We start from the raw sequence: 25,266 nt of genomic DNA, 5'->3' as shown, positions 1-25,266 counted from the left end.
CTTAACAGGACTTCCTTTTGTGGCCGACTCAGCTAAAACCTGTGGAGGGAGATAAACCCAGCATTTGTTGAAGGCACAGAGCTGCTTTCAGGCATCTCGAAGATCTCTTTCGGATCTTCCGAGGCGTTTATCTCCCTCTTGAGGATTTAGCGGCCAGCGGATTCAGGTAATGTAGCTGCTTCTGTCCAAATGGAGCTGATGTGCAGAAATCCTCTCCAGCAAACTATTCTGTGGAGTCCTCTCTTCACCATTGGGTCGTAAATATTTAAATAAGTGTGCAGCAGACTGTGTGTCCGTGAAGGAGGAGCGACCAGTGTGTCAGCTTCATCCCCCGTTCTGCCCGGGTCACTTGATGCCGAGTGATATGTAAATTATTTATCGACAATTTACTGGAGCCCTGCACGGCAACATCTGGTGCCGGTTAGGAAAGAGAGGCATGTATTTTTTTGTCTTGCTCTTGAGGCTTTTTTAGAAAATTGGAGTCGGCTGGCAATTTGTGGAGGATGAGGGGGTGGTGGAATGGGGCCGATCTGGTGATCAAAGACTCCTTAATTTTGGATGTGGTCTGTGACCCCAGTCTGTGACCTCTAGGGCTGTACAGTCTAGTAGAATGTTCTGCAACAACGGAAATGCCCCACATCTTCTCTTTGAAATGTGGCTAGTGTAACCGAGGAACTGAATTTTAAGTATTTAATTTTAATTGATTTAAATGTAAATATACAGTGGATGTAGCCACATGCGGCCAGTGAATACTGAACTGGGCAGCACAACTTCAGTGCCTCGCTTCTAAGATGTGGGTCTTGGACCAGTGGTCTCAGCATCGCCTGAGAACTTACTAGAATCCCAGGCCCCTTCCCAGACCTGCTGAATCAGAATGTGCATTTTAACAAGCCCCCTGGGTGCTTTGATTGCACAAGAAGTGTGAACCCTGCTGCGTCAGTGTTATCCGAGGAGTGGCTGTCCAATCAAGTTTATGTCAAAACTGCTGACTTGGAAAATGTTGCTGTTGGGGACTGGCTGATCTTAAAATACCTTAAGCACCTAAACTTCTAATCCCTTCCTCCCGGAGAGGCTGTAGTTTCCAAGACAAAGCATGGAGTGAAACTGATCCACTGCCTAGCAGAAGTTATACTTCTCTCTCTCTCTCTTTTTTTTTTTTCCTTAGGGGTACAGAGAACTTCAGAATGTACATCAACAGTTAACAATAAGCTGACATTTTTTAGCCGTTCTGTGTATGGGCACAGCACTGTGCTGAATACTTTGCATAATGTCATTTTGTCCTCATAGCTGCCCATTTTATATATGAGGAGACTGAGGCTGAATGAGGTTAAACAACTTAGTTATTTGGCTAGGAAATGAGAGTAACCCCCGTCCTGCTGATACTTAACCGCTGTGCAGTACCGACCTCTTCCTTTGCACGTGTAACCCTTTACAGGTTTATTAAAAGTTCTCTCCATTCCTACTCTCCAGATTAAAAAAAAAATAGCTGTGCTATAAAACTTTGTTCATATTACTTGAGTGTATGGTTTTGCCAGCTCCCTTAGGAGGAGGGCGAAGGGCTTGTTTATATATTTATTTATTTGTCTGTCTGTCTACCTCGATGACCTGTGGGGGATGCTGAAACAATAGTCCTCTTGATCAAGATGTCTCAAGTCTCCAAACCCAGTAACCTCTTCCAGCCTTGAATCAAGACACTTTGGGTATAACACCATGCAGACACGCGTCTCTGCTTTCTTACATTTGATGCTAGACATGGGGAATGGCCCACTGCCATTCTGTTGTCGGATGTGGGTAGACATGCCGGGCCTATCTGCATGAGCACTGTCCCCGGGGCAGTGTGTGCCATGGAGCGGGGACCCGAGGGCCGTAACCTTGTCTAATATATTAAATTCTCAGGAATCGGGACTAAAGGTTAACCAGCCAGCCTCCTTTGCTATAAGGTTGAATGGGGCAAAAGGAAAGATTGATGCAAAGGTGCACAGCCCCTCTGGAGCCGTGGAGGAATGCCACGTGTCTGAGCTGGAGCCAGGTAAGCAGGAGGCAGGGTGTGCGCTCTCCCCGCACCAGCCCCCCCAGGGATGTTTCTGCCAGCGTGCACCTTGACGGAGGACTAATCGGCTTCACCGAGGCCAACGAGACTTCAAATTCCCTCTGCTGTGGTTGGCAGACAGTGTTTCATGAATTAGGGTATAAACATTGCCGGGGCAGACAGGGACACTTTGGAATTAATATCCATGCTTTTTCTTTCTCCTTTCCTTTTTTACTTTTTTACAAACACTGCTTATTTTCTGTTGTTTTTCAGATTCCTTTCACATTACAGTCATTGTGGTTTTCTCCTATTTTAACAAAATCTTACCAATTTTTATTGTATTGTTGAACTTATCACGTGAATAAGACTTACACTCTGACCTGACTTCACTCTCAGGGAAAGATCAGTTGATGTTTATCTTTAAATTTGAAAGATAGGTAGGTCTCTCCAAGGTAGGAGAGGTAGGTATCTTTAAATCTGGGGTCTCCAGGATGCTTAATAGCATAAGGCTTTCGTACCTGCTGCCTTGGTATATGGAATTCTCCGATGTCAATCAATTTTAATGAGACATTTTACCAGTGAACATTTATTAAGTGTCAGAGACTTGGCAGGAAGGGAAGACTGAGGAAGACATGATTCCTGCCCTCAGAAAGCAGTGCAGAGCCAAGTAAGGCCCCGGCCACACACCTGCAGGGCACTGGTGAGGACCCTCTGTGAATCACCAATGATACCATGGGAGGATTCAGAACCAAAGGGTGAAGATGGTGAGAACAGGAAAGGAAAATGGTTTCTGCCTTGGCAAGGTCAGGAGGGCTTCTAAGAGGAAGGGTCCTGACCTTGGGCCCTAAGGCTTGAGGAAGAGCCCTTTGATCTCTGCCCTTATTGGGCATTTGCCTTGTGTCCTACTATGTGTACAGTGAGGGTGGAGATCAAGGAGCTGGGTTAGCATTTTGATGTCTTTCTCCCATCGGACAGAAGGGGAAAGGGCAGAAAGGAGCCTCAAACGGCACAAATGTGAGGGATGGGGGCCCTGACGAGGTCTTGGTTTGAGTCTGACTGTATTAGAGAGAATGCGCTGAAATAACTGAAAGGCAGAGGGGCGAGCTGATCCCAGAGCGGTCCGTTTGAGGAAGTAACACGAGCCAGCGGCTTTAGAAATGGAGAGGGGAACTTGAGGCCAGAGAACTGAAACACCTGGTGACCAACTGGCCACAGGGAATGCTAGTGAGTTCAGGAAGTTCGCAAGTAGTTTGGAGAAAGATGACGATGCAGTTAGCAAAACTAGGGCCGGCCAGCCGTGGGGGGATGAGGCCTGGTCAAGGCTTTACAAGGGTCTTGTAAGCCCTTCTGGAGAGTTGTGAAGTGTTTCCCAGGCATCCAAATAAGGATGTTTAATAGAATTCTAGAGCCATTGGGGTTTAGCCAACAAGTGAAATTTGGTATCAGACCGCCAGCATGCTATTGGTTACAAATTATAGTATACCCAACTGAAGCCAATTCACACAATAAAGGAGTCTGTTAATTTACATGACTGGAAAATTCAGGGCCTCAGGTGGGCTTCAGCCACAATTTAGGCAGAGCCCTAAATGCCTCTGCTCCTTCTTCTGCTTTGTGAACCTCACTCTGAAACTGGCCTTCCTCTTGGTGACAAGATGGCTGCAGCAACCCCAGATTTCCCATCTTCGTGCCACACTGAGCAAGAGAGACATCCTGTCCACAAGAATCTTTCTCAGAAGTCTGAGATGCTCCTTTCTCAGAGGTCCCCTGTCTCACCAAACACTGAACACACGTGCCTGTTTCTGAGTCACTTCCTGTGGCCAGATGCCGTGTCCTAATTGATGACTTGGGGAAAGAGGGCTCTCCCCCTACCCTATTAGGTTGATCCAGTCAAGTGTCATGCCTGATGTGGGGATGGGATCACCTTCCTTTGAAATACATTGGCTTTAAGGGAGGCGAGGTAGGTACCTAGCTTGGGACAGTTGGGGGAAGTGCTGCGTTGACAGGTGTGGGGCGGGCAGCTGCGTGTAGGTGCTCACCTCTGGAGAGAGTACCAGAGGAGAAGAGAAGAGGGTTTGGGTGGAGCTTTGGGGGACAAAAATTCTGAACGGGTGAATGGTAAGTAGGGAGGGAGAAGAACAGACTACCTGCATCCCGGGTGAGAGCTTCAAGGAGGAAGGGGTGGTCAGGTGGTGCACGCTGCGTGGATATTCGAGGTGCCCGTTTCAGTTCACCTGTTACCCTGCCACATGCTGTGACCCAAACTCACAGGTGAGAAACCTGGCTGTGCCTCTGGGGGCAGTTGCTTGCTTGGAGCTAAACTAAGGACGTTCCAACGTTAACCCCAGCTGGGACCACCTTCTTCCCCTTCAAGTGGCCAAGTGGAGAAACTTTGTGAGGAGTGAGCTTTTCATAAAGGACATGTTCTTCTGAGGCAGAGGCCGCAGAGGATTAAATAGAACCTGAGATTTGGACGCATTTCCCAAAGGGCTGACTGAGGACACACAAATAGGCCCATCTGGTTTTGAAATCCAACCCGTCAGGTGCCAGGCTTCCAGGAGAGCTGTTGTCTTATTAAAGATTTAAAATTGGCCGTGTTAGGTTGGCTTCCTGTCTTTTGTCCTCACCTCACTCAGTGGTGTCCATTTGCCCGCTTTTTACTCTGTGCTTTGCTCACTCTCCCAGATAAGTACGCTGTTCGCTTCATCCCCCATGAGAATGGTGTCCACACAATCGACGTCAAGTTCAACGGCAGCCATGTGGTTGGAAGCCCTTTCAAAGTGCGCGTTGGGGAGCCTGGACAAGCGGGGAACCCGGCCCTGGTGTCCGCCTACGGTGCAGGACTTGAGGGGGGCACCACAGGTAACAAACTACCTCCACCTCTCATCTTTAACTGAGCTGGCTCCAGGGACAGAGCCAGGTGGCAGTCTCCAAGCCGTGTCTGTGCTGTCCCCAGGGAGCTAGGATAAGGTACACTTTGGAGGCTCTCGGACCTCATTTCTGTTCGTTGTGTTGGAGCTGTCTTTCTTTGACTTTGCGCCGGAATGCTTACGTTACCGTGAGGGAACACGGCACAGCATCGTTCATTTTGAGGGTTTCTTTGCCTGCACAGAATTCATGATGCTTGTAACGGGCCTCCTGGGAGAGCCCTGCCTGTCAGGGCCTCAGTGGCCCCCAGACTCCCAGAAACACATTGAATTGGCAACAAGACCTGTCACGGTCCATCTCCCCTTTTTATTCTCCGATCCTAATGGAGGAGGCGAAAAGACTGAAACAGTTGAAGAATTAGTAAGGTTTTGGACTCATTACAGTTTATTTTTAACCTTTGCTACAGATGGGACACATTCGATTGTGGAAAATGTAGGCAGCGAGGAAGTGAAACTCACTCCATCTCTTTGAGGCTCCTTCCTCCCTCCCTCTGTCTGGTCCAGGAAGAAATGGCTAACCAGTCAGGGAGGCCCTTGGGACTGTCTCTTTGTGAGTGTTCCTTCTTGGTCGCTTGGTTGCTTAGCCAGTTGGTTCACTAGAAACATAGATATATACTATGGGTTTGCTTTTCTTTCACAGATATAATTCTAAGACATATTGTTGTGCAGCTTGCTATTCGCACTTGACATCTTGAAGAATTTCCCATGTCAAAGCATACAGACCCGACCGCTGTGGTGGCTGCGGGTCATGTTCAGACCATGAACCTAGAGGTGGACATCAGGTGGTGTCCAGTGTATCACCATTACGGAGAGCGCCAGGGTGAGGAGCTTATCCACTTAAGCTTCTCTGCAGGCAGAGTCCACAGGCGCAGGCTTATTGGGACACGGTTTGCATATGGGTGTCACTTTGGGCAGCTTTCAGGAAGGCCACCCGGTCCTGGTTTTGACCTGGAGGTCCTTGTGTGTGTTTCCCCGATGCAGTGAATGTGACAAGGCAGAACCATCTCCCATGGCTGGGGGAGGAGTGGCCGTGGTTACTTGGGGAGTGAGTGTCCTGAGTGGCTGAGGTGCCCTCCCCAGGTGCAGGAGTGACTTGACCCACTGATGTGCCATCTGGGACTCTGGCCCTCTGCAAAACTGCCCGGGGGGGGGTGGGGGTTGCCGCGAGTGCTTCTGGACTCTCCCAGCCCATCTGGCTTCACAGTGAACTCGGTCCGTTTTACAGATGAGGAAAGCGACACTCAGAAAGGTTGAGTCACTCCCCAAAGCTTAATGAACTGAGAGAGGGCAGAGCCAGGAATCAGCCCAGGCCCATAACCTCCCAGCCTGTGCCTGCTCCCCGGCCCACTTTGTGGTGGTGGTGGGGTCATAAACCGGGACCCCTCTCGCCCCAGCTGCCCTGGAATGTTTCCCAGGCAGTAGTGTAAGCATTTGGCCCCGGGCAAGCCACCCACCACTGAAGCCCAGATGGGGTCCTCCTGGCGCTTGGAGTCACAGCAGGCTTTGGTCCAGGCCCCACAGCAGCCACTGAGGTCTCCTGAAGCTGCCAGCAGCCAACACCCTCCTGCTGGGTCACACCTGCTGTGGCAGGGGCCTCTGTGCTTCCTCTTGGCTGTTCACAGGCCTTCTTGGGAGCTCGGGTTTCAGGCTGTACTTTGCAAGCACTGGATTCTGCTGCGAGGAGCTGGTCTTGCAGGGAGACTCCCAACCAGGAGGGAGAAGTACAGAGCATGCCTGTTTCAAACCCTGTGTAAATATTGCTCTTGTCAAGGGGAAGGCCTCTTGTTTTTCTAGCCCTCCTGCTCCCAAGCCTTTTCCCAAATACCCATCCCAAGATTACACAGCTGCAGTGTGCATGGAATGAAAAGGTGTCTGTGCTCGGCTGCCGCAGGGCCTGGCATCCTGACCTTCGCAACAAAGCAAACTTCCCTGTGTTTTCATGGGTGGACCTGTTGTATCTCTTGGCTCGAGCTTTAAATGGTCTCTTCTGCAGTTTTGGGAGCAGGAGCATGTGGAGAATTTGGGGTGGGACTCTGCTGCAGAGGGGTAGAGAGGTCTGGAGTTAGACCAAGGAGTTCAAGACTCTGGGAGGGAAGAGCAGTTTTCTTGACGGAATGGTTCGGGAACCCCAACATGCATGAACGGAAGAGCCTCCTTCCTTCTTCACCCACCTTAAAGATGGAGGAGGGCTGCCTTACATGTGCATTCCACCCATAGGAACTCAGCTGCACACTCAGGGTGCCCCGAGATGTTTGGGGTGTCAGTGATTCCAGCTGGAGGCAGTGGTGAGGGGGGCTCCTGTGTGTGCATTCTTTCCCCTGTCCTCTCCGGCAAGTGTGTCAGCTCCACATTGGGCAGACCTCATGTTTAAATCCCGTTCTGCCATTCTCTAGCTGTGGGACTTCCTTCCTGTTAAATGGGAATAGTGAGGGAGCCCACCTGGCAGGTTGTTCCAGGTAGCTCTCATCCTCTTTAATTCCTTATTTCCCTTTTCCCGCAGTACCTTCCCTGCCTTTTGTTCCTCCCAGGAAGAACTGATTTTTCTCAGGAGTGGAGCAGCTTGTTAAAAAGGGCAGGGCTTCCTTCCACAGCAGCCAGGTCTTCTCATCTTTCCTTTAAAAATACCTTTCACCCCAGCTGGTGTGACTCAGTGGCTTGAGCGCTGGCCTGCGAACCAAAGGGTCAGTGGTTCAATTCCCAGTTGGGCACATGCCTGGGTTGTGGGCCAGGTCCCCGGTAGGAGGAGCGTGAGAGGCAATCACACGTTGTTGGTTCTCTCTCTTTCTCCCTCAGTTCATTCCCCTCTCTCTAAAAATAAATAAAATCTAAAAATAAAATAAAAATACCTTTCACATCATCGTGTTGCATCTACCTCCAGAAAACGCTGTCCTGTGCGCTCTGCCACCCACCCTTCCCACACACCCACTGCAGCAGCTGCTGCTGCAGGGGGGCTTCTAGGCAGCAGTTTAGATGCAGGGTTGAAATGGGGCCAGGTTGGGGGAGCTGAGACGAGCTTGCAGAAACAGCTGGGTTGTGTTTGGGAGTTGCATGATAGCAGCTCCTTTGTTTTATTGATAACCAGAACAATAATTCTTTCTCTGGTCTAGGAACTATAATTAAACCAGAATAGTTCCCAGCTGGGGCCCTTCCAGGGCTCTGGAAAAAGCACAGCCTGCATAGGGCTGTTATGCCAGGGGTGCCCCATAGAGGGCACTGTAGCAAGCATACGGCTGGTGTCTGGGCCCACCCTGCAGTGGCTGCCACAGACCAGCTCTACCCCCCTATGGACTGGAAAGAGCCTAAAGGGAGGGGGCTTTTGCAGGGACTTGGGCTCAGGCAGGAATACTGTCGTGGTCATCGGTAAGCACTCCTGCAGTTTCCTGCTGTTGTGATACAGATGTCTGTGCAGGAGGTCCTCATGGGCTGGGCAAGAAGTAGGGTGTCTTGGGGTTGCAGTTAGGGCATCTGAGGCAGCCACACCATCCATCCAGTGGCCGAGAGATGGGCCTGGGCTCTGGAGCCACGCAGACGTGTTCAGATCCCTGTTCTACCTGCCACTTTGTAGCTCTGACTGGCGAGCGGCTGCATTGGGCCTCATTCATAGCCATCCAGGGCCTCAGGCCGCGGGTTGGACACCCCTGCTGAATGTAGAGGAAGGAAAAGATGCTCAGACTCCTTGGGTTCTCCAAGTCCACCCAGAGGAGAAAGGAAAGGTCAAAAGGGCCTACACTTCCCCACCCACCCTGGAGGCAGAGCTGGGCCCTGGCAGCTGAAGCCACCCCAGCCTCACAGTGACCCTCGGGCTTCTCACCCTTGGCCACCGCTCATGCCCAGAGGACAGAACAGAGTGTCCAGGCGGTTGGTGCTGGTGGGTGAAATGTCAGCCACACTCCTGCCTGGGCCTTGGAAAGGCACCTGGCCCCCCGCCCCCGCCCAGGGCCTGAGGTTCTCTCTGCCAGGAGTTCAGAGCTAGTGCTCATAGATTCCCAGGCCACCAAGGTGGTCCCTGTTTGAGGGATCCTGCGTGTACCCCTGTGACTGCTGCAGTGCCCCTGGAGGACTCCCCAAACCCTACTCCCATGATTCATCCAAAACATCAACATGGTATTTATTCCCTCTTCCTTTCTCCCAGGTATCCAGTCTGAATTTTTCATCAACACCACCCGAGCAGGGCCAGGGACATTATCTGTCACCATTGAAGGCCCATCCAAGGTTAAAATGGATTGCCAGGAAACCCCAGAAGGGTACAAAGTCATGTACACCCCCATGGCCCCTGGAAACTACCTGATCGGTGTCAAATATGGTGGGCCCAACCACATCGTGGGCAGTCCTTTCAAGGCCAAGGTGACAGGTAACCAAACACCCTTGAAATGATTCCTGCCCCCCCCCCCCCAATCAGAATATCAACAGAGCTGTTTGATGGTAGAAACTGGATGATTTTAGATATGTTGAGTCTATTTTGAATCCTGATTGTAAAGAAATGGTAGGGCATGTAGAAGGGGGGTGGTACATGTTTGAAACTTGCAAAATAAGGAGGCAGAACAGGAGGGCAGAAGTTGAGGAAGTGTGTTATTAGATGGTTTCTGTCTGTAACAGAAAAAAAAATGTTTACATATTCGAAATCTCATGTAGTTGTTTAGGTCGGGGCCTGAAAAAAATGCCCTAGTTTCCCTTCACTCTAAAAATAATCAAAAGTTTTTACTAAATTTATAAAAATGTGCCTCCTTCAGAACACTGGAGAAAATACCAAACAGTAAAACCACCCCACAGCCCCCGTCGAGGCCGCCACTGTAAGCCTCGTGGTGAATTCCTCCCGCATGGCTCTCTCCGTATTGTTCACCGTTGTATAGGTAGTACAGGTTCATTGCAGAAAACTTAGAAATTTGGGTAGGAAAATCATCTCACATGCAGAGAGAATCATTTTTGACATTATATGTCCTTCTAGACTTGGACACGGCTTGTACAGGAGTGCTTTGTGGGAGTGGAAAGTGTGGGTGCTGCTGGGGGCACAGGGTTACGTGGGAGGATTTCCTAGCCTAGGCAGCCAAGGGCTGACTCATCCATTTGCCCAGAAAGCTGGAACCTAATTGTGTGGGGTGAGACCCCAAGGGTTTTAGAAGACATTATAAGTGTGAGACAGGGAAGTGGTAGCTTTTGGATCAGGTGTTGGGGTGTGGGGGCACTTGCTTCCTCTGGCTTAGAGATACACTCGGTCTGGCCATTCATGCCCTCCTCCCTCCCTTCCATGTCCTAGGCCAGCGTCTGGTCAGCCCTGGCTTGGCCAACGAGACCTCATCCATCCTGGTGGAGTCGGTGACCAGGTCCTCAACAGAGACCTGCTATAGCGCCATCCCCAAGGCATCCTCAGACGCCAGTAAGGTCACCTCCAAGGGTGCAGGGCTCTCAAAGGCATTTGTGGGCCAGAAGAGCTCCTTCCTGGTGGACTGCAGCAAAGCCGGTAGGCGGCCCCGTCCTACTGGGGGGGTGGGGTGGCGGCAGCTGAGTGCCCACTCTCCCATGTAACTCAGCCATTTGCACGTAACTGTGTTATTACCCCGTTCTTTTGCACTTAGTATTTCTTTTTTTTTGAATTGTCTTTTTTATTTAATATATTTATTGATTATGCTATTACAGTTGTCCCATTTCCGCCCCTTCACACAACTCCATCCTGCCCACCTCCTCCCTCCCACATTCCCCACCTATAGTTCATGTCCATGGGTCATAGTTATAAGTTCTTTGGCTTCTGCATTTCCTACACTATTCTTACCCTCCCCCTGTCTATTTTCCACCTATCATTTATGCTATTTGTTCTCTGTACCTTTCCCCCTTCTCTCCCCTTCCCACTCCCCTATTGATAACCCTCCATGTGATCTCCATTTCTGTGGTTCTGTTTCTGTTCTAGTTGTTTGCTTAGTTTGCTTTTGTTCTGGTTTTCGGTGTGGTTGTTAATAACTGTGAGTTTGCTGTCATTTTTACTGTTCCTATTTTTTATCTTCTTTTTCTTAGATAAGTCCCTTTAACATTTCATATAATAATGGCTTGGTGATAATGAACTCCTTTAACTTGACCTTATCTGAGAAGGACTTTAGCTGCCCTTCCATTCTAAATGATAGCTTTGCTGGATACAGTAATCTTGGATGTAGGTCCTTGCCTTTCATGACTTGGAATACTTCTTTCTAGCCCCCTCTTGCCTGTAAGGTCTCTTTGGAGAAATCAGCTGACAGTCTTATGGGAAGTCCTTTGTAGGTAACTGTGTCCTTTTCTCTTGCTGCTTCTAAGATTCTCTCCTTCTGTGTAATCTTGGCTAATGTAATTATGACGTGCCTTGGTGTGTTCCTCCTTGGGTCCAGCTTCTTTGGGACTCTCTGAGCTTCCCAGACTTCCTGGAATTCTATTTCCTTTGCCAGACTGGGGAAGTTCTCCTTCATTATTTGTTCAAATAAGTTTTCAATTTATTGCTCTTCCTCTTGTCCTTCTGGCACCCCTATGATTCGGATGTTGGAACATTAAAGATGTCCTGGAGGTTCCTAAGCCTCACCTCATTTTTCCAAATTCTTGTTTCTTCATTCTTTTCTGGTTGGATGTTTCTTTCTTCCTTCTGGTCCACACCATTGATTTGAGTCCCAGTTTCCTTCCCATCACTATTGGTTCCCTGTACATTTTCCTTTGTTTCTCTTGGCATAGACTTCATTTTTTCATCTAGTTTTTGAACAAATTCAACCAATTCTGTGAGCATCTTAATAACCAGTGTTTTCAACTGTGCATCTGATAGGTTGGCTATCTCTTCCTCGCTTAGTTGTATTTTTTCTGGAGCTTTGAAGTGTTCTGTCATTTGGGCCTTTTTTTTTTTTTTTGGTCTTGGTGCTTCTGTTACTTAAAGGGGTGGAGCCTTAGGTGTTCCCAGGGGCGGGGTAACGCTGGTTGCTGTGCTGTGACTCTGTACGTGGGGGAGGGGCCGAGAGGGAGCAATGGCTCCTGCTCCCCTCTCCACCGGACCTCGTCACCCCCTTTGCTACCCACAATCAAATTGGGTCCCTCTAGTGCTGGTTCCCGAGTGGGTGGGCTTGTGCACACTCTAGGCCCCTGTGGGTCTCTCCAATGACTTCTCCCATGAGGCTGGGAGTCTCTCCTGCTGCTGCCCCAACCCCCACGGGTGTTTTCAATCAGAGGTCTGAGGCTTTATTTCCCCGTGCTGGAGCCCTGGGTTACAAGGTCTGCTTTGCTCCCCACCGTTCATCCTGGTTTATCTGTGCGCGAGTGTGGGGCTGCAGGGTCTGCCAGTGGTCCGACTGCCTGCCCCGTTCATCCCACACTCTGCCAGTCTCGGTCCCGCCACGGCAACTCGAGTCCTCTCCGCCCCTCCTACCGGTCTGGATGACTGTTTATTTTTTATTTCCTTGGTGTCGGACTTCCTTGCCATTAGATTTTCTGTCAGTTCTGGTTGTGTGAGGAGGCGCAGTGTGTCTACCTACGCCGCCATCTTCGTTCTCTGCACTTAGTATTTTTAAATGACTTTCTTTAGCCTCTTGATTTTTTTTAAGTGATGTCAAAGTAGATAGGAAAGGTGGCATTATCCCCATTACAGATGAGCCATCTGAATGAATAACCTTTTCTGCCACTAATTGCTTCAAATTTCATTGCAATTTGCATTTGGGTATTTGTTTGGGTGTCAGTGGTCAGTTGCCTGGGTTCTGGCATCTAGCCCATCTGCGCTGGAAACCTGGGGAGCTTCACCACTCACTTATCCCTTCCTCCTTCCTTTCCTTCCTCTCTCTCTCTCCCTGCCTCCCTTCCTCCCTCCCTCCCTTCCTTCCTTAATAGTCTGACCTTTGGAAAATTACTAAATCTCTTTCTGAGAGTCAGTTTCCTCTTCTCTAAAATTGAGGTGATAATAGTACCTTAGATGAAGTCCTTATGGGAATAACTGAGATCAGAACAGTAACACCTACACAGAGAGCCCTTACTACAATGCCAAGGGCTTCACATATAATACTCCTCGAAACCTTGCAATGAGCTCGTGAGGTGGGTGCTGGCATCATCCCCTATTTACAGATGGGGAAGCTAAGACAAGGAGAGGTAAAGTTCCACGTCCAAGGTTACCCAGCTTGGAAGTGGCAATGCAGGGATTTGAACCCACAGTGTCAAGATCTATGGGTCCTGCTCATAATCACCATTTCTCCCACTTCTCAGGTCCCCAGCATCACAGATGCTCAACAGGCAGTAACTGGTATTATTCCTTTGGTTCCCATATCCCCTCCTCTTCCTCTGCCTTCTGGGTTGCATCCTCAGGGAATAACCACCTTCCTCTGCCTCCCAGGTTCCAACATGCTGCTGATTGGGGTCCATGGGCCCACCACTCCCTGCGAAGAGGTCTCCATGAAGCATGTGGGTAACCAACAATACAACGTCACATATGTCGTCAAGGAGAAGGGGGATTATGTTCTGGCCGTGAAGTGGGGAGAGGAACACATTCCCGGCAGCCCCTTCCACGTCACGGTGCCCTAAAACATTCTTGTCAAATCCTGGGAGGAGTTTCTGGTGGTCGCTTTTGTTGCTTATTTGTAACTCGTTTTATACAAAGTCCTCTGGCCTGTTTGTGGGTCTGAAACCTCATCCTGAAAACATTGCCATTTTAAAGTGCCTTCAGAGAGAAATCCTACACTTGACTCTTTAGGGTCGGACTGGGGACTCGATGGACTGAGCAGATCTGACCCCTTGTGGCGCAGATCGTTCCCTGCAGACAGACCGAGAACACGGGCAAGGCTGATGTTAAAAAAGGAACTGGGCACCAGTCTGTGAAACCAGACTGCGGGAGAGGCAGGAAGAACAGGAGACCTAGTTTAGGTTGTCATTTAGAAAAGTAGGTGGCTTAAAACCAGCTTCGTCTCTTCCAGTGCCCACATTATGTAAGAAAAAGGCCATTAGGTGGACAGCATTGTTGAAACAGCTCGTTACCACCCCACGCTGCCCCGCGGCCTTTTTACCACAGGGGGGCAGACTGGCCCGGCTGCCTTCCTGCCGCCTCTGCCCTCGGTTTGCCGATTTCCCTGCCAAGTCAGAACTTGTGGCCGTCTTGGCAGCCATGTTTCTGTTCTTGCTCTTAAAGTCTGTTTTAGCTGCTGGGTCTGAGGAAATTCTGCAGTGATAAGCAGCCCCCCACTTGCCAAAGATCCCTTTTTAACCAACACTAGCCCTTGTGCTTAACACATGCTGCAGCCACTCAGTGTGATGAGCCCGGGAGTGCATGCGGCGGGGGAAGTCTTCCGAGCGTGACACTCCTCACCCACCCCGCCCCACTCGGGGTCACTTTTTCTGGGAACTAATTATAGATAGGAAGGGACAAAACTCCTGCTGACCTTTGGTCTGAGGGGTGGGAAGGGCGGCAGCTCAGGGGCTCTTCTTTACTGTTCGGCAGAAATAGTAAAAGCTACGTAGCTGATGGTGGCTGTGTGTTTGGCTCTGACCACATGTCATCCAGAAGATTCCGAAAATGGGGTGGAAGGCATTGCGCATGCCCTCCTGCAGACCCGCTTTGGAGTAAAGTGGAAGCGTTCAGGGACACTGGCTGGCTGCGGGGCCCAGGTGCGGAGTGTGGTCTAGGCAGGCAGACCCTTCTGATTTGCTGCTCAGTCCTGAGGAAGGGGCACCGCGGTTGAAGGTGCCTCTGTGCATGGGACAGGGGGCCGAGGTGGGTGACCTTCACCGAGGGTCAGCAGCTGGGGACTGGTGTTGGCAAGAGCCCAATATTAGAAACTGGACCGGCCCCAAGCCTCATGTGAAAGGACCACAGGCCTTGTAAACTGGGACATGGAAGCGAAACTGGAATCAAATGCCGACTGTAAATTGTATCTTATAACTTATTAAATAAAATGTTTGCTCCTTAAAGCTCCCCTGGTGTTCCTGGGTGTTGTCATTTCTGAATAAATGGTTTGAACCTGACCCACTCTTCAACCCCTGGCCAAAAGGACACCAATTAGTAACCTGTTCTGACGTGATCCCGGCCTCTTTTTGCAGGGGGAGGTGTAGCTTCTCCCCCAGCCTCAGTGGCAATTTATCCAGACAGGGCCGGCCTGAGGGTGCGCGCACTGGGAAGGGGGCGTGTGGGGAGGTTTGCTGGGGCTTGCCCTGGGTAAGAGTCCCACGTGATGAAACCACCTAGGTGAATGCTATGGTTTAAAGAGAGAAAGCCTTTTTCCTAATTACATGACAGACCCTCATTTTAGGGAATTCATTCAAACAAAAAGCTGTCACCTGTCATCCCACTACCCTTGGACAGCAGGGCATCCCCTTTCTCCTCTCTTCCTCTGCTGCTCCTTCCTCCTGCGGAGAGCTGCTTGCTGCCTGTGTAGGATGTCCCTAGCCCCTCGCCGCCTCACCCATACAGCATTTCTGTGACGGCATTCTAAGGCGACCACACTAACTTGGGCTGCAATGACATGTTCGCGATCTCAAAGTTTCCATGGGGCAGTCCCTGGGTCCTGCCTGTTTGTCCTCCCGGGAGGGAGCTCTACCTGCCTGGTTATACCTCTGCCAGAGCTGGTACTCAGGAGGAGGGGAACCCAGGAGCCGCTGATAAGCCCCTGGCAGTTGCAGTAGTGACGGGAAGTCCCAGCTGCCTCTCCCCCTGCTCCCCATCATCCACTGGGGTTGCAGGGTAGAACGAAAGGCAGGGGGAAAAAAGACTTTTATAAAAAAAACAACACAGGGATGCTGCTCTGTGTCTCTTCCTGAAACCCCTTTGTTAATCTGGGTGGCGATTTGTTTATGTCTGCGGGAGGAGGGGTGTTGGAGGAAAGGAGGTTCCCCTGCCCCTTCTGGAAGGAGCAAGCGCCCTTGTCTGTGGACCTGGACTCCTAACATGCCTGGTTTGTCCCCAGAGGAGCATAGGGCTACAGCCATTGGTTTCTCTACCTTGTTGAAGCCTGGCTGGTTTCTGCAGAGGCAGCATTTGACAGTTAACAGAGTGGACTTCGGCATCCGGTACCTTAGGGCTTAAACATTGGCTCAGCCATTCACTGGCTTTGTGGCCTCAGGAGGTTGCGTCACCTCTCAGTGCCACCCCCATGTGCTGCCCTCGGTGGTGGCGGGGATCACATGGGTTCCCACTGGGAGCTGTGCGTCTCAGCCACTGCCAGCTGCTTGTTAGCACCTGGGGCTGCGCCTGGAGGTCCCCTGCCAGTTACTTCAAAGACATCTCAGGGTGAAATCTGTGCGCCTCTACTGGTCAAAGGCCAGAGCCATGGGGCAGCTCTTATCTGCCCCTGGACTAGCTGCTATGGGAACCGGCTCTTGTTTGTACAAACACCTTGAAAACTGAAACTTAACCCTGGACGGCCAGGTGCCAGACTCTCTCTGACTCTGACTGGTTGACTTTGCCCTTTCGGGCTAGGAGCTGACTGGACCGTCACTCTGCAGAGGCCGAAGGAGGTTAGGCAGACTCCAGCTGCCAGCTGCCCTGTAGAGAGCCTCAACTGGGGAGGCCCTGCTCCCTTCAAGCCTCTTCCTCATCAAATTTCCTTCTGAAACCCAGGAAAGCACTCATCAGCAGTGCTGCCAAGGAGGAAACATTTAATCAACGTGTCTCTGTTTCCAATGCACTTGTAAACACTTGGGCCCCTGACCACATGTCTGGTCTTAAGACTTCAAAGGGGTCTCGAAAGCCACAGTTTGATGAGTTTGGTGTAAAATGAATCAGGCACATAGGGATTTAATTTCCCTTGAAAATTGCACAGCCTGAAAAATTAGCAGAATAAAGGTTAATGGTAAAATGAGGGCTTGATTCCTGTCAACCCCCCAAGTCTGTATTTTAAAATGGGGAACAGGATGGTTAATGTAAGTGCCCTCTGCCCTTTGTGCTGGGCCGGATGGAAGCAGAGTCTGGGAAGGAGTGGAGTCTCTCCAAGCCTGCAGGGGAAGGGGCTTTGTGATCAGAGGAGTCCACTGGTGAATCTCTCCCAGAATACATCTTGTTCAGCTCATTGTTTTCCCTCCTCACAATAGCAAGTCGCAACTGGAAAAGGGAGTGAAAATGTCACATTGCTCAAGGCAAGCTTGAATTTGATTTTTTTCCCCCTCTGGCTTTGTCCTAAGGATGCTGCCCAAACACATGGTGGGAGGAATCTTTTTAAACAAAGGGATCCTTTTTGCTTTGTGATAAGGCTTTTTGTCTGGGCCCCTGAACCCACAGGAGACCAGCTCATGTGCAAGGAATTTAGGGTGGCCTACCCCTCACCCCTTCTCTCTTCCTCCAGAGTTCTAGCAGGCAGGCAGGAGACAGGGAATTTACAAGCCTGACTTGTGACTCACATCCAAGGCTGTTTCGAATTTGGGACTTGCTTATCTCCCCAGGACAAAGCTCAAAGATGAAAGAGCCTGTGAGCCTTGTATTGCCCACATTACTCCCTTGGCCTTGACCACCGCCTTCCCAAGGCACCAGGGTGCCTCTCCCTGTCGGCGTGGATATTTTAGGGCAAAGCTGTTGCTGAACCCTGGCAGGTGATCTCAGAGAAGACCTTGGCAGAGGCATCAAGCCCCGGAAATGTCAGCTTCAGTCCCAGCCACAGGCAGCCAGCACAAGCAGCAGCAGAATAGCCCATTGTGTGGGAAACACTCGGAAAACAGTGGGTCAGATGCTGCAGGTTCAGGTCTGGATCCTAGTCCCAGCTCTGCTACCAGCTGGAACCCCCCAGACAATTACCTTCTCGGGGCCTCAGTGCCCTCATCCATAAAATGGAGAAATAATGGGAAACTTACAGTCTAAGATTAACCTCTAGAAAGTTCTTACAATACAACCAACCTCCAGCTGCCTGGGCAAACCATTCCCCATCCAAAGCTGCTGAGAGAGGGGCTGCCTGAGTGTTGGGGAGACAGCTCTCCAATGCAGAGTGGAAGGGGTACCTCAGTGTGGGGGGAGGGCTTTGGGGAAGCCATTTAGCATGGTGGTTAAAAGCATGGGTCAGTGGGTAAAACTCCTGGCCCTGCCACAGCCTCCAGAAGATCATCTCCCCCCACAGAAAACAGTGCTTCTGTTCTCTCTCCAGTGGACTGGGGTAATGGGACCCGTGCCACTGAGTGTTCTCCGGATGAATGGACAGATGCATGTGAAGAGCATGTCACAATGTGCCGCGTGTGGCCAGAGTTCACAGAATCACTACTATGGGTGTAAGATGCCTAAGATGAGTCTCCCCACCGAGAGCCTAAATTTAGGAATGGGCCAAAGCCAAGCACTACACACAGGGGTCTGGCACAGGGTGGGTGCTGGGAATCTGAAGGCGGCTCTCCCTGTGGATTGTTGGCTGTTCTTGGACCCATTGGAAGGCAGCACTTTGGGGGTGCCTCTCTGCACCCTCCCGCACTCCCTCCCTTGGGGAGCCTGTCCACCTTGCAGTGGCTCCGCCAGTTGGTCTGTCTCCTCCTGGGTGGGAGGATGGCCGGCCAGCTGTCATCACCGTGGTGACCACCAGGGGTCGCTTTGGACACAAACTGGGACACTGAGGGCAGCCCCTTGGGGTGGAAGGCACAGGGTCTCCGAAGCCCCGAGGAGGGGAACACTCACCTTTACCTTCTTGCGTGCTTGGCACCCAGACTGACTTACCAGCCTGGGGTGGGGGGCGGTCTGGGTCAGGGAGGCTTTCTCGAGTTCTGAGATCAGTCCCCGCCCCAGGGACCTTCCACCCCTCAGCCCTGCTATTAGAGACTTTCTTCCCTCCATCCTTCCTGGCCCGCCCAGCTGTGACAGAGCTGATGTGAAGTACTCTCCTCATCGTGAGCCTTCTCCTGAGCGCCTACTGTATGCCAGGCAATACCCCTAGAGGTACACTGGAGATACAGGTATGTGTTGGGCAAAGGCAAGCTCCCCAAGGGTGAGATATTTTGTCGGTTTTGTTCACTTGAAGCTCCGGGCCCATAAGAAGGCCCTCAGTATGGAAAGAATGGTGCTTACAGCCAGTTTTTAGAACCTGGAACAAAAAGGTGTTTGCACAATTAATCAGTGGCCACTGTGAGTGCTCCCAAGGAAACGTGCAGGTCTAGGTTGTCCCACTCAGCCAGCCGGCTCTTCATCTTCCCAAACTTCACAAACTTCCTCACAGCCCTCATGTGACAGGCGGGAAGACTGAGGCCCGGAGGGCAGTCTACGTGCCTTCTTGCCTTTCAGACTTGGGGTCTCCCTCTGTAACAGTCTTGCCCCACTCTGCCTGGCCCATCGTGTTTATAGTTCTGGTCTCAATCAAAGAGGACCTCCTCTAGGCAGCCTTCCCTGAACACCCCCCATTCTCTGCCTCCCCTTCTGCCCACCCAGTCATGAGTCTGTCTGTGAAACCTGGAGGGCAGGAAGCATGCGGACTCTGTCCTTCCTCACCTACCTTTAGTACCTGGCCTTGTGCCTGGCTTAGGGTCGAAGCAAATGGATGTTTGTTGAATGCATAAATGAGGACACACCCGGCAGAGAGTGAAAAGGTGAGTGACCACACAGCATTGTGGGTAACCTCTTTCTCACTGGTACTTAACCCTGCAGGGCCCTGGTCAGCGAGGCAGGGGGAGCTGCTGCAGTACTGGAGGGTCCTGCTCTGTCCCACCCTGCCGGTGCCTCTCTCATGGTGCTTGTCACACCCCATGGTAGAGTTTTGTGTTTGTAACACATGACGTGGGTTTGGGAGTCAATCCTGGTGTGACCATTTGACGTTGCTGAGCTCAGTTTTCTCACCTGGTTAGAAGCCTGTTAATAAGTCACTGTGAGGATTAAGTGAAATCCCTCAGTAAAACCCCAGCTCAGGGCCTTGCACAGAGGTGCCACCACACACCAGCCGTGTGCCCTGGAGCAGGCACGTCATTTTCCTAAGCTTCCATTTCCTCATCGAAAAAGGAGGCTATGAGAGACCCCGTGTTCAAAAGGGGTGATCTAAGGTATGTGGAGTGCAGCACAGTAGTGGGTACTGAGCAGGTGCTTGTTCAACAGCCACTGATACGCACGGAGGGCTTCCTCCATGCCAGGCACTGCCCCGAGTTGTGACGCACTGGCCTAACGTCACTCTCTCCATACTAAGGGTTCTCCCCATGATCATCCTGCTGTGCCAATGAGGCCGTGCAGGTATGCAGTGGCAGAGCTGTGTCTAAGGAGTTGGTGTCCAAAGTTGCCATGGCAACCCACCCCCCAGCCATGTGTCCAAAGCTTCCTGAGGGAGAAGACTAGGCCTTTCTTTGGACTCCCTTGGGTGGCTGGGGCACAGTAGGTGCACCCTCTGGGTATGAGGCCTGGGCCCTGAGTCTCTCTGGGGCAGAACACTGCCTCCTGCCAAGCACCCTAGGTGGGTTGTAGTGGCTCTGCTCCCTTTTCTGCCTGGGCTCTCTCTCCTACGGCCTACTAATGGCCCCAAGTCCTCAGTGTCCCTGGCCCCTCCTCTCCAGCAGGGCCTTGGCAACCCAGCTTTCATTGGCTGCATGTGTCCTTGGAGACAAGAGACCAGCAGTGCAAACACAGGCCTGAGAACTGTGGGCAAAATGTTTCCAACCTCCTCCACCTTCCCTTCCCTGCCATGAAGGATCTGTTCACTTCCCAGAACCAAGCCTGCTGGCAGGAGCGCATCTGGAAGGAGGCCGCTGCTCGAGTCTCCTGGAAGATCAACTATGGCCACAAGTACCTCAAGGGGCCCCTGCCCAAGAAGCGGCTCCAGCGGGCACCCTTCAGCTTATCCCCGGCAGTGGGGTCCTTGCCTGCCACCAGCTCCACTGACAAGCAAGGACCAGACTGCCAGAGACCAAGGAGGTCCAGGATCAGCTCTCCAGGAAAGTAGGTGTCCAGGGCCCCTGGCCCAGGGGAGACAGAGGCTGGGAGGCCCAAAGAGCAACTCAGCGTCAGCAGGCCAGACCACACCAAAGGACTTAAGAATGAGACAGGTGTCCCCAAGCACCCTGCAGCTGCTCTTCCAAGGCATCTCCCATGACGGCCAGGGCCGGGCCCTGTACCTCCGGGAGCGGCATTGGCAGAAGTCAGAGGAGAAGTTCCAGTACCCGGTATTGTCATCCTGGGAGTACGGCTGGCACGTGGGTAAGGGCCACCACCATCTTGCCATTCCCAACGTTTGCAGGCAGGCCTGGCCCCTCCCCAGCCTCATGCTTCATTGCCCCTCACTTACCAGCCCATCCCCCGACTCACCGCCCTCTGAGTGGGCCAGCATCGGCACACTTCCGGCCTTCACACGTTCTGGTATCTCTGCCCAGAATGTGCCCCCTGCCCTCCCTCTGCTGCCTTTCACATGTCACCACTTCCAGGAAGTCTTTCAAGAGTCCTCCAGGCAGATTCAAGTCCCTCTGTGCTTCCACCACTTTTTGAGTCTGCAAGAGCCCTAGGCCCATTGCGCCACCATCCCTTGAGTATCCATCTGGCCTGGTGAGCCGTCTCGGTTCCAGGGAGTCTTAGTGAACTTTATTGATGTCCTAGTAGCTTCCAGCCTGAAGCGGCCTCCTTTTGGATGTGCTGGTACTGTGGAATGAATGAATAAATGAATGAACATGGACTAGGGAATGAAGCCCCCATTTGGAATCAGGGAGTGTGAGTTCAAATCCTGGCTACACCACTTCCAAGTTGTGTGAGCTCAAGCAAGGACCTTAACTTCTCTAGGTCTCAGTTTCCACATCTGATAAATGGGAATTTATCAGTTAAGTTAGTATCTGCCTTCCTATGTCACAGGGTTTTGGGGAAATCAGGTAGGAAGTCACCCTGAGGAGGAATTATCCTCACAAAAGCCTCATGGGTAGGACAGAGGGCGGTCTGGAGTCACTGAATCCTAGCTCTGCCCCAAATGAGTCCGTGAATGAACAGGCCCAAAAGAGTGACTCAGTTTGAAATTAGGAGGCCAGGGTCTGAATTCTGGTTTGTTCATTCATTCTTTCAACAAATACTTATTGAGCACCTGATATGTGTCAGGCGCTTTTGTCCCTGGGGTACCGCAGAGAACAAGACAGACACAGCTGCTCACAGATGGTGGACAACGGATGTGTGACGTCGGGTCCGTGCTACACAGCAGTGCTTTTTCAGTCTCTGCCGTGCACGGGAACCGCCTGCGAATCTTGTTAAAATGTAGGTTCCCGTGCAGCTGGTGAGGTTAGGATGGGGCGAGATCTGCATTTCCAACAAGCTCTCTAAGGGCTGATGCTGCTGGTTAGTGGACACTGGAGCGTCAATCTATACAAAGAGAAACCGGGAGAAGGAGAGGGAGCCTGAGGGGCTGCGATGGTAATAGGGTGGTCAGGGGAGGGGATGTTGATCAGAGTCCTGAGTTGTATCTACTCCATTGGCTTCTTCTGAGAGGGGCCTGACACCCTGTGCCCACCGACGGAGTCTCAGTTTGGGCACCACGTGGGTGTCCCCTGTTCTTCCCTCCTGCCCGGCCCGCAGCCCATGCCCACTGCCTGGCGTGGGGCCACTGCCAGGCGTGGGGCCACCAGATCGAGCAAGTTAAAATAAAGAATGCCCAGTTACCTTCGAGTTTCAGGTAAACAATTTTTTTAGCATATGTTTGTGCCAAATAGTGCACTGCCCCAAATTATTCATTGTTTATCTGGAATTCAAATGTCACTGGGCATCTGGGGAAGCTGATTCTGGATGTTCCCCTGGGTACTAGGGCATTCAGGGCAAAGAACTTCCATGGTGGTTCTGCTTAAGCTCACAGACATCCTGTAAGCTTCCAGCCTCATGCCCCTAACCCAGCCAGTTCAGGGGACAGGCGGGGAACAGGTGATGGACCTTTTGTTGACCACTTCTCCAACCTCCCCAACAGCTACAGACAGAAGCTGTGTTTTTCTGGAGGAAGCAATGAGCTACAGGAAAGAGGGGTTGAAGGCATTGTCTGGGCCCCAGCAGGGTCCATCCCAAATGCCCTTTTACACAGAGAAATCATCAGTCTGTGCCTGGAACATAGTACGTGCTCCACAAATGGTGACTGGTATTATTATTACTGTTTCCAACAGGCAGGATTTGCAGCCCATGGGCATTTGCAGGGACAGCTCAGCCTTGGGTAGGACCCTGGAGGTGGTCACCATGGAGCACTGGGGTGGGTGGGGTGTCACCAGACAGGGGGAGCAAAGTGATGAGGGGTAAGGTGTCACCAGACAGGGGGAGCAAAGTGATGAGGGGTAAGTGACCTTGGGGAAGGAATGGGGTTAAAGTGGTTAACAAGTGGAATGGCCTGTGTGCCGCCCGTCCCGGCACATCCTGGCCCTTGAGCCAAAGCAGAGTGTCAAGGTTTTCATGCTATGCCAGGCGCACCCCTTAGTTATTGGATCCTAGGGAATAATGGGGGTACTACAGTAGAGGTCAAGGGGCTAAGGGGACAGTGGCCATCTCTAACTGTACAGAGGATCTCACTGTTTAACGGGAGCAGCTGCAGCAGCACCTGCCCCCTGACCACCCTCAGCCCTTTGCCTTGGGCGAGGGCTGGCGGGAGGCATGGTGGCCCCCGCTGACTCAGACCTTCGTTCTGTTCCAGGGGACACCATGAAAGACACCAGGCCTTCAGTGTACGCCAGGTCCCAGCTCATTACACAAGCATTTTACATTAAAAGTGGTGTCTTCCATTTTCCACGGCGAACAGACCAGCTAATGTGAACTCCCAAGGGATTGAGAAGCGGCTCCTTCCTTTTCCCTTGGTCTGTCCGGATCCTGTAGAGGGGCGATGCTGCCGGTGCCACCTCCCTGTCGGGTGTGGCCCCACCTCTGCTGAGCACAGACGGGCACGAGTGCTACCACCGGGATTCAGAGTGGCCCACTTGCTGCCCCTTGACTGACCTCAGTGACCTTGCTCTTCACAGAGCATCTGCCCACCACCCCGCACCATCCCCAGCCTGTGTCACTCTCCAGGGGGGAAAGAGTGGAAGCTCCAAGTGCTCCAGCTACAGACCTGAGGCAGGGAAGCCTCGCTATGTCTTTAAGGGGTTAAGAGGGTGGGGACTATGTCCCTGCCCTTCCTCTCTCTGCACTCTGTCGAAGGGACCCACGGCAGAAGTGCTTGGTCCCAGCGTATCCCAGTTTCCATGTTTACTCACTGCTTCTCTCATCCCTAGGCTTGCATGGCTCAGGCTTGCCTCACTGCTATAACAAACAGGCCCTAAATCCCAGTTGCTTAAACCAACAAAAATGTATTTTTTCAAGCACAGCACAATCTGATGTTCATGGGCCACCTGCCACATACTGATCTGGGGATCCAGGCTTCTCCCATCTGATGGCTCTGCCATCTCCTAGGACCTCAGGTTCCTGCCCTGAGTCCCTTACACCCAACTGGGGGACAGGGGCAGAGAGACAAAGAGCCTGGAGAGGTTGTGCCCACTCTTAACCACCTTGGCATGGAGCTGACAAACGTCACTTCCTAGCATAGCCTATTGGTCACGTGACTTCTAGGTGTGAGAAAGCCGGGAATGCTGTGCAACCAGGTGCCCAGGAAGAGGAGGAGAGAGGGTTCCTGACACTAGCCCATTTCTGCCACTGGGCCTGACTTGTCCTGTGGCTGATCTGGGGTGGATTCGGGCTCAGCCACCACCCTAAACTCAGAAGTCCCCTCCTGTATTAGTTTGCCAGGGCTGCCATAACAAAGTACCACAAACCTCCCTGGCCAGGCAGCTCAGCTGGTCGGAGCATTGACGTGATGCTCCAGGACAGGAATCAACCAGTAAATGCACGAGTGAGTAGAGCAATGGGTGGATGTTTCTCTCTCTCCCTCCCTTCCTTTCTCTCTAAAATCAGTAGATTAAAAAAAAAAAAAAAAAAAAAAAAAAAAAAAAAAGGAAGGAAGGAAGGGCCACAACCACAGAAATGTATTGTCTCAAGTTCTGGAAGTCTAAAAGCCGAGCTCTCTCTGAAACCTGCAGGGCGTCCTTTCTCTCCTCCCCCTGGTTTCTGTGGAGTGCAGGCAGCCCTTGGCCTTCCTTGGCCTGCAGCTGTCTAACCCGGTCCTGCCTTTGTCATCACATGGTGTTGCCCCTGTGTGTCAGTTGTCACATAGCCATCTTCTTATAAGGACACCAGTCTTACTGGAGTAGGAGCTGGATTTACTCTAGTTACCTCACCTTACCTAATTACATCTGTTGGGATCCTATTTCCAAATAAGGTCACATTCTGGAGTTTAGGACTTCAATGTATCTCTTTTGAGGGGGACATAATTTGTCCCATAATATCTCTGTCTGATAGCTAAGGTCCCTGGGGCCTTACTTGTCCTGTGGCTGAACTGGGGTGGATTCGGGCTCAGCCACCACCCTAAACTCAGAAGTCCCCTCCTGTATTAGTTTGCCAGGGCTGCCACAACAAAGTACCACAAACCTTGG

The 25,266-nt window shown here is 51.6% G+C and overlaps 1 protein-coding gene across 7 annotated transcripts in view; it reads left to right on the top strand.

Moving 5' to 3' along the window:
- The window catches only part of FLNB (filamin B), a 140,459-nt gene extending 125,621 nt beyond the window's left edge, over window positions 1–14,838 (top strand). For all 7 annotated transcript variants that reach the window (XM_024556563.3, XM_045192408.2, XM_024556562.3 and 4 more), the window contains 5 exons: window positions 1,897–2,029; window positions 4,712–4,888; window positions 9,086–9,304; window positions 10,208–10,411; window positions 13,271–14,838. In XM_024556563.3, coding sequence (XP_024412331.1) covers window positions 1,897–2,029; window positions 4,712–4,888; window positions 9,086–9,304; window positions 10,208–10,411; window positions 13,271–13,458 — 921 coding nt within the window. In that variant the 3' untranslated portion in view covers window positions 13,459–14,838. The remainder of the gene's footprint in view (window positions 1–1,896; window positions 2,030–4,711; window positions 4,889–9,085; window positions 9,305–10,207; window positions 10,412–13,270) is intronic.
- Window positions 14,839–25,266: the final 10,428 nt, after the last annotated feature.

The sequence above is a fragment of the Desmodus rotundus genome, chromosome 8 (genome assembly GCF_022682495.2).
Source record: "Desmodus rotundus isolate HL8 chromosome 8, HLdesRot8A.1, whole genome shotgun sequence".
Classification (NCBI taxonomy): domain Eukaryota; kingdom Metazoa; phylum Chordata; class Mammalia; order Chiroptera; family Phyllostomidae; genus Desmodus; species Desmodus rotundus.
This window is presented reverse-complemented; position numbering and strand designations above follow the sequence as displayed.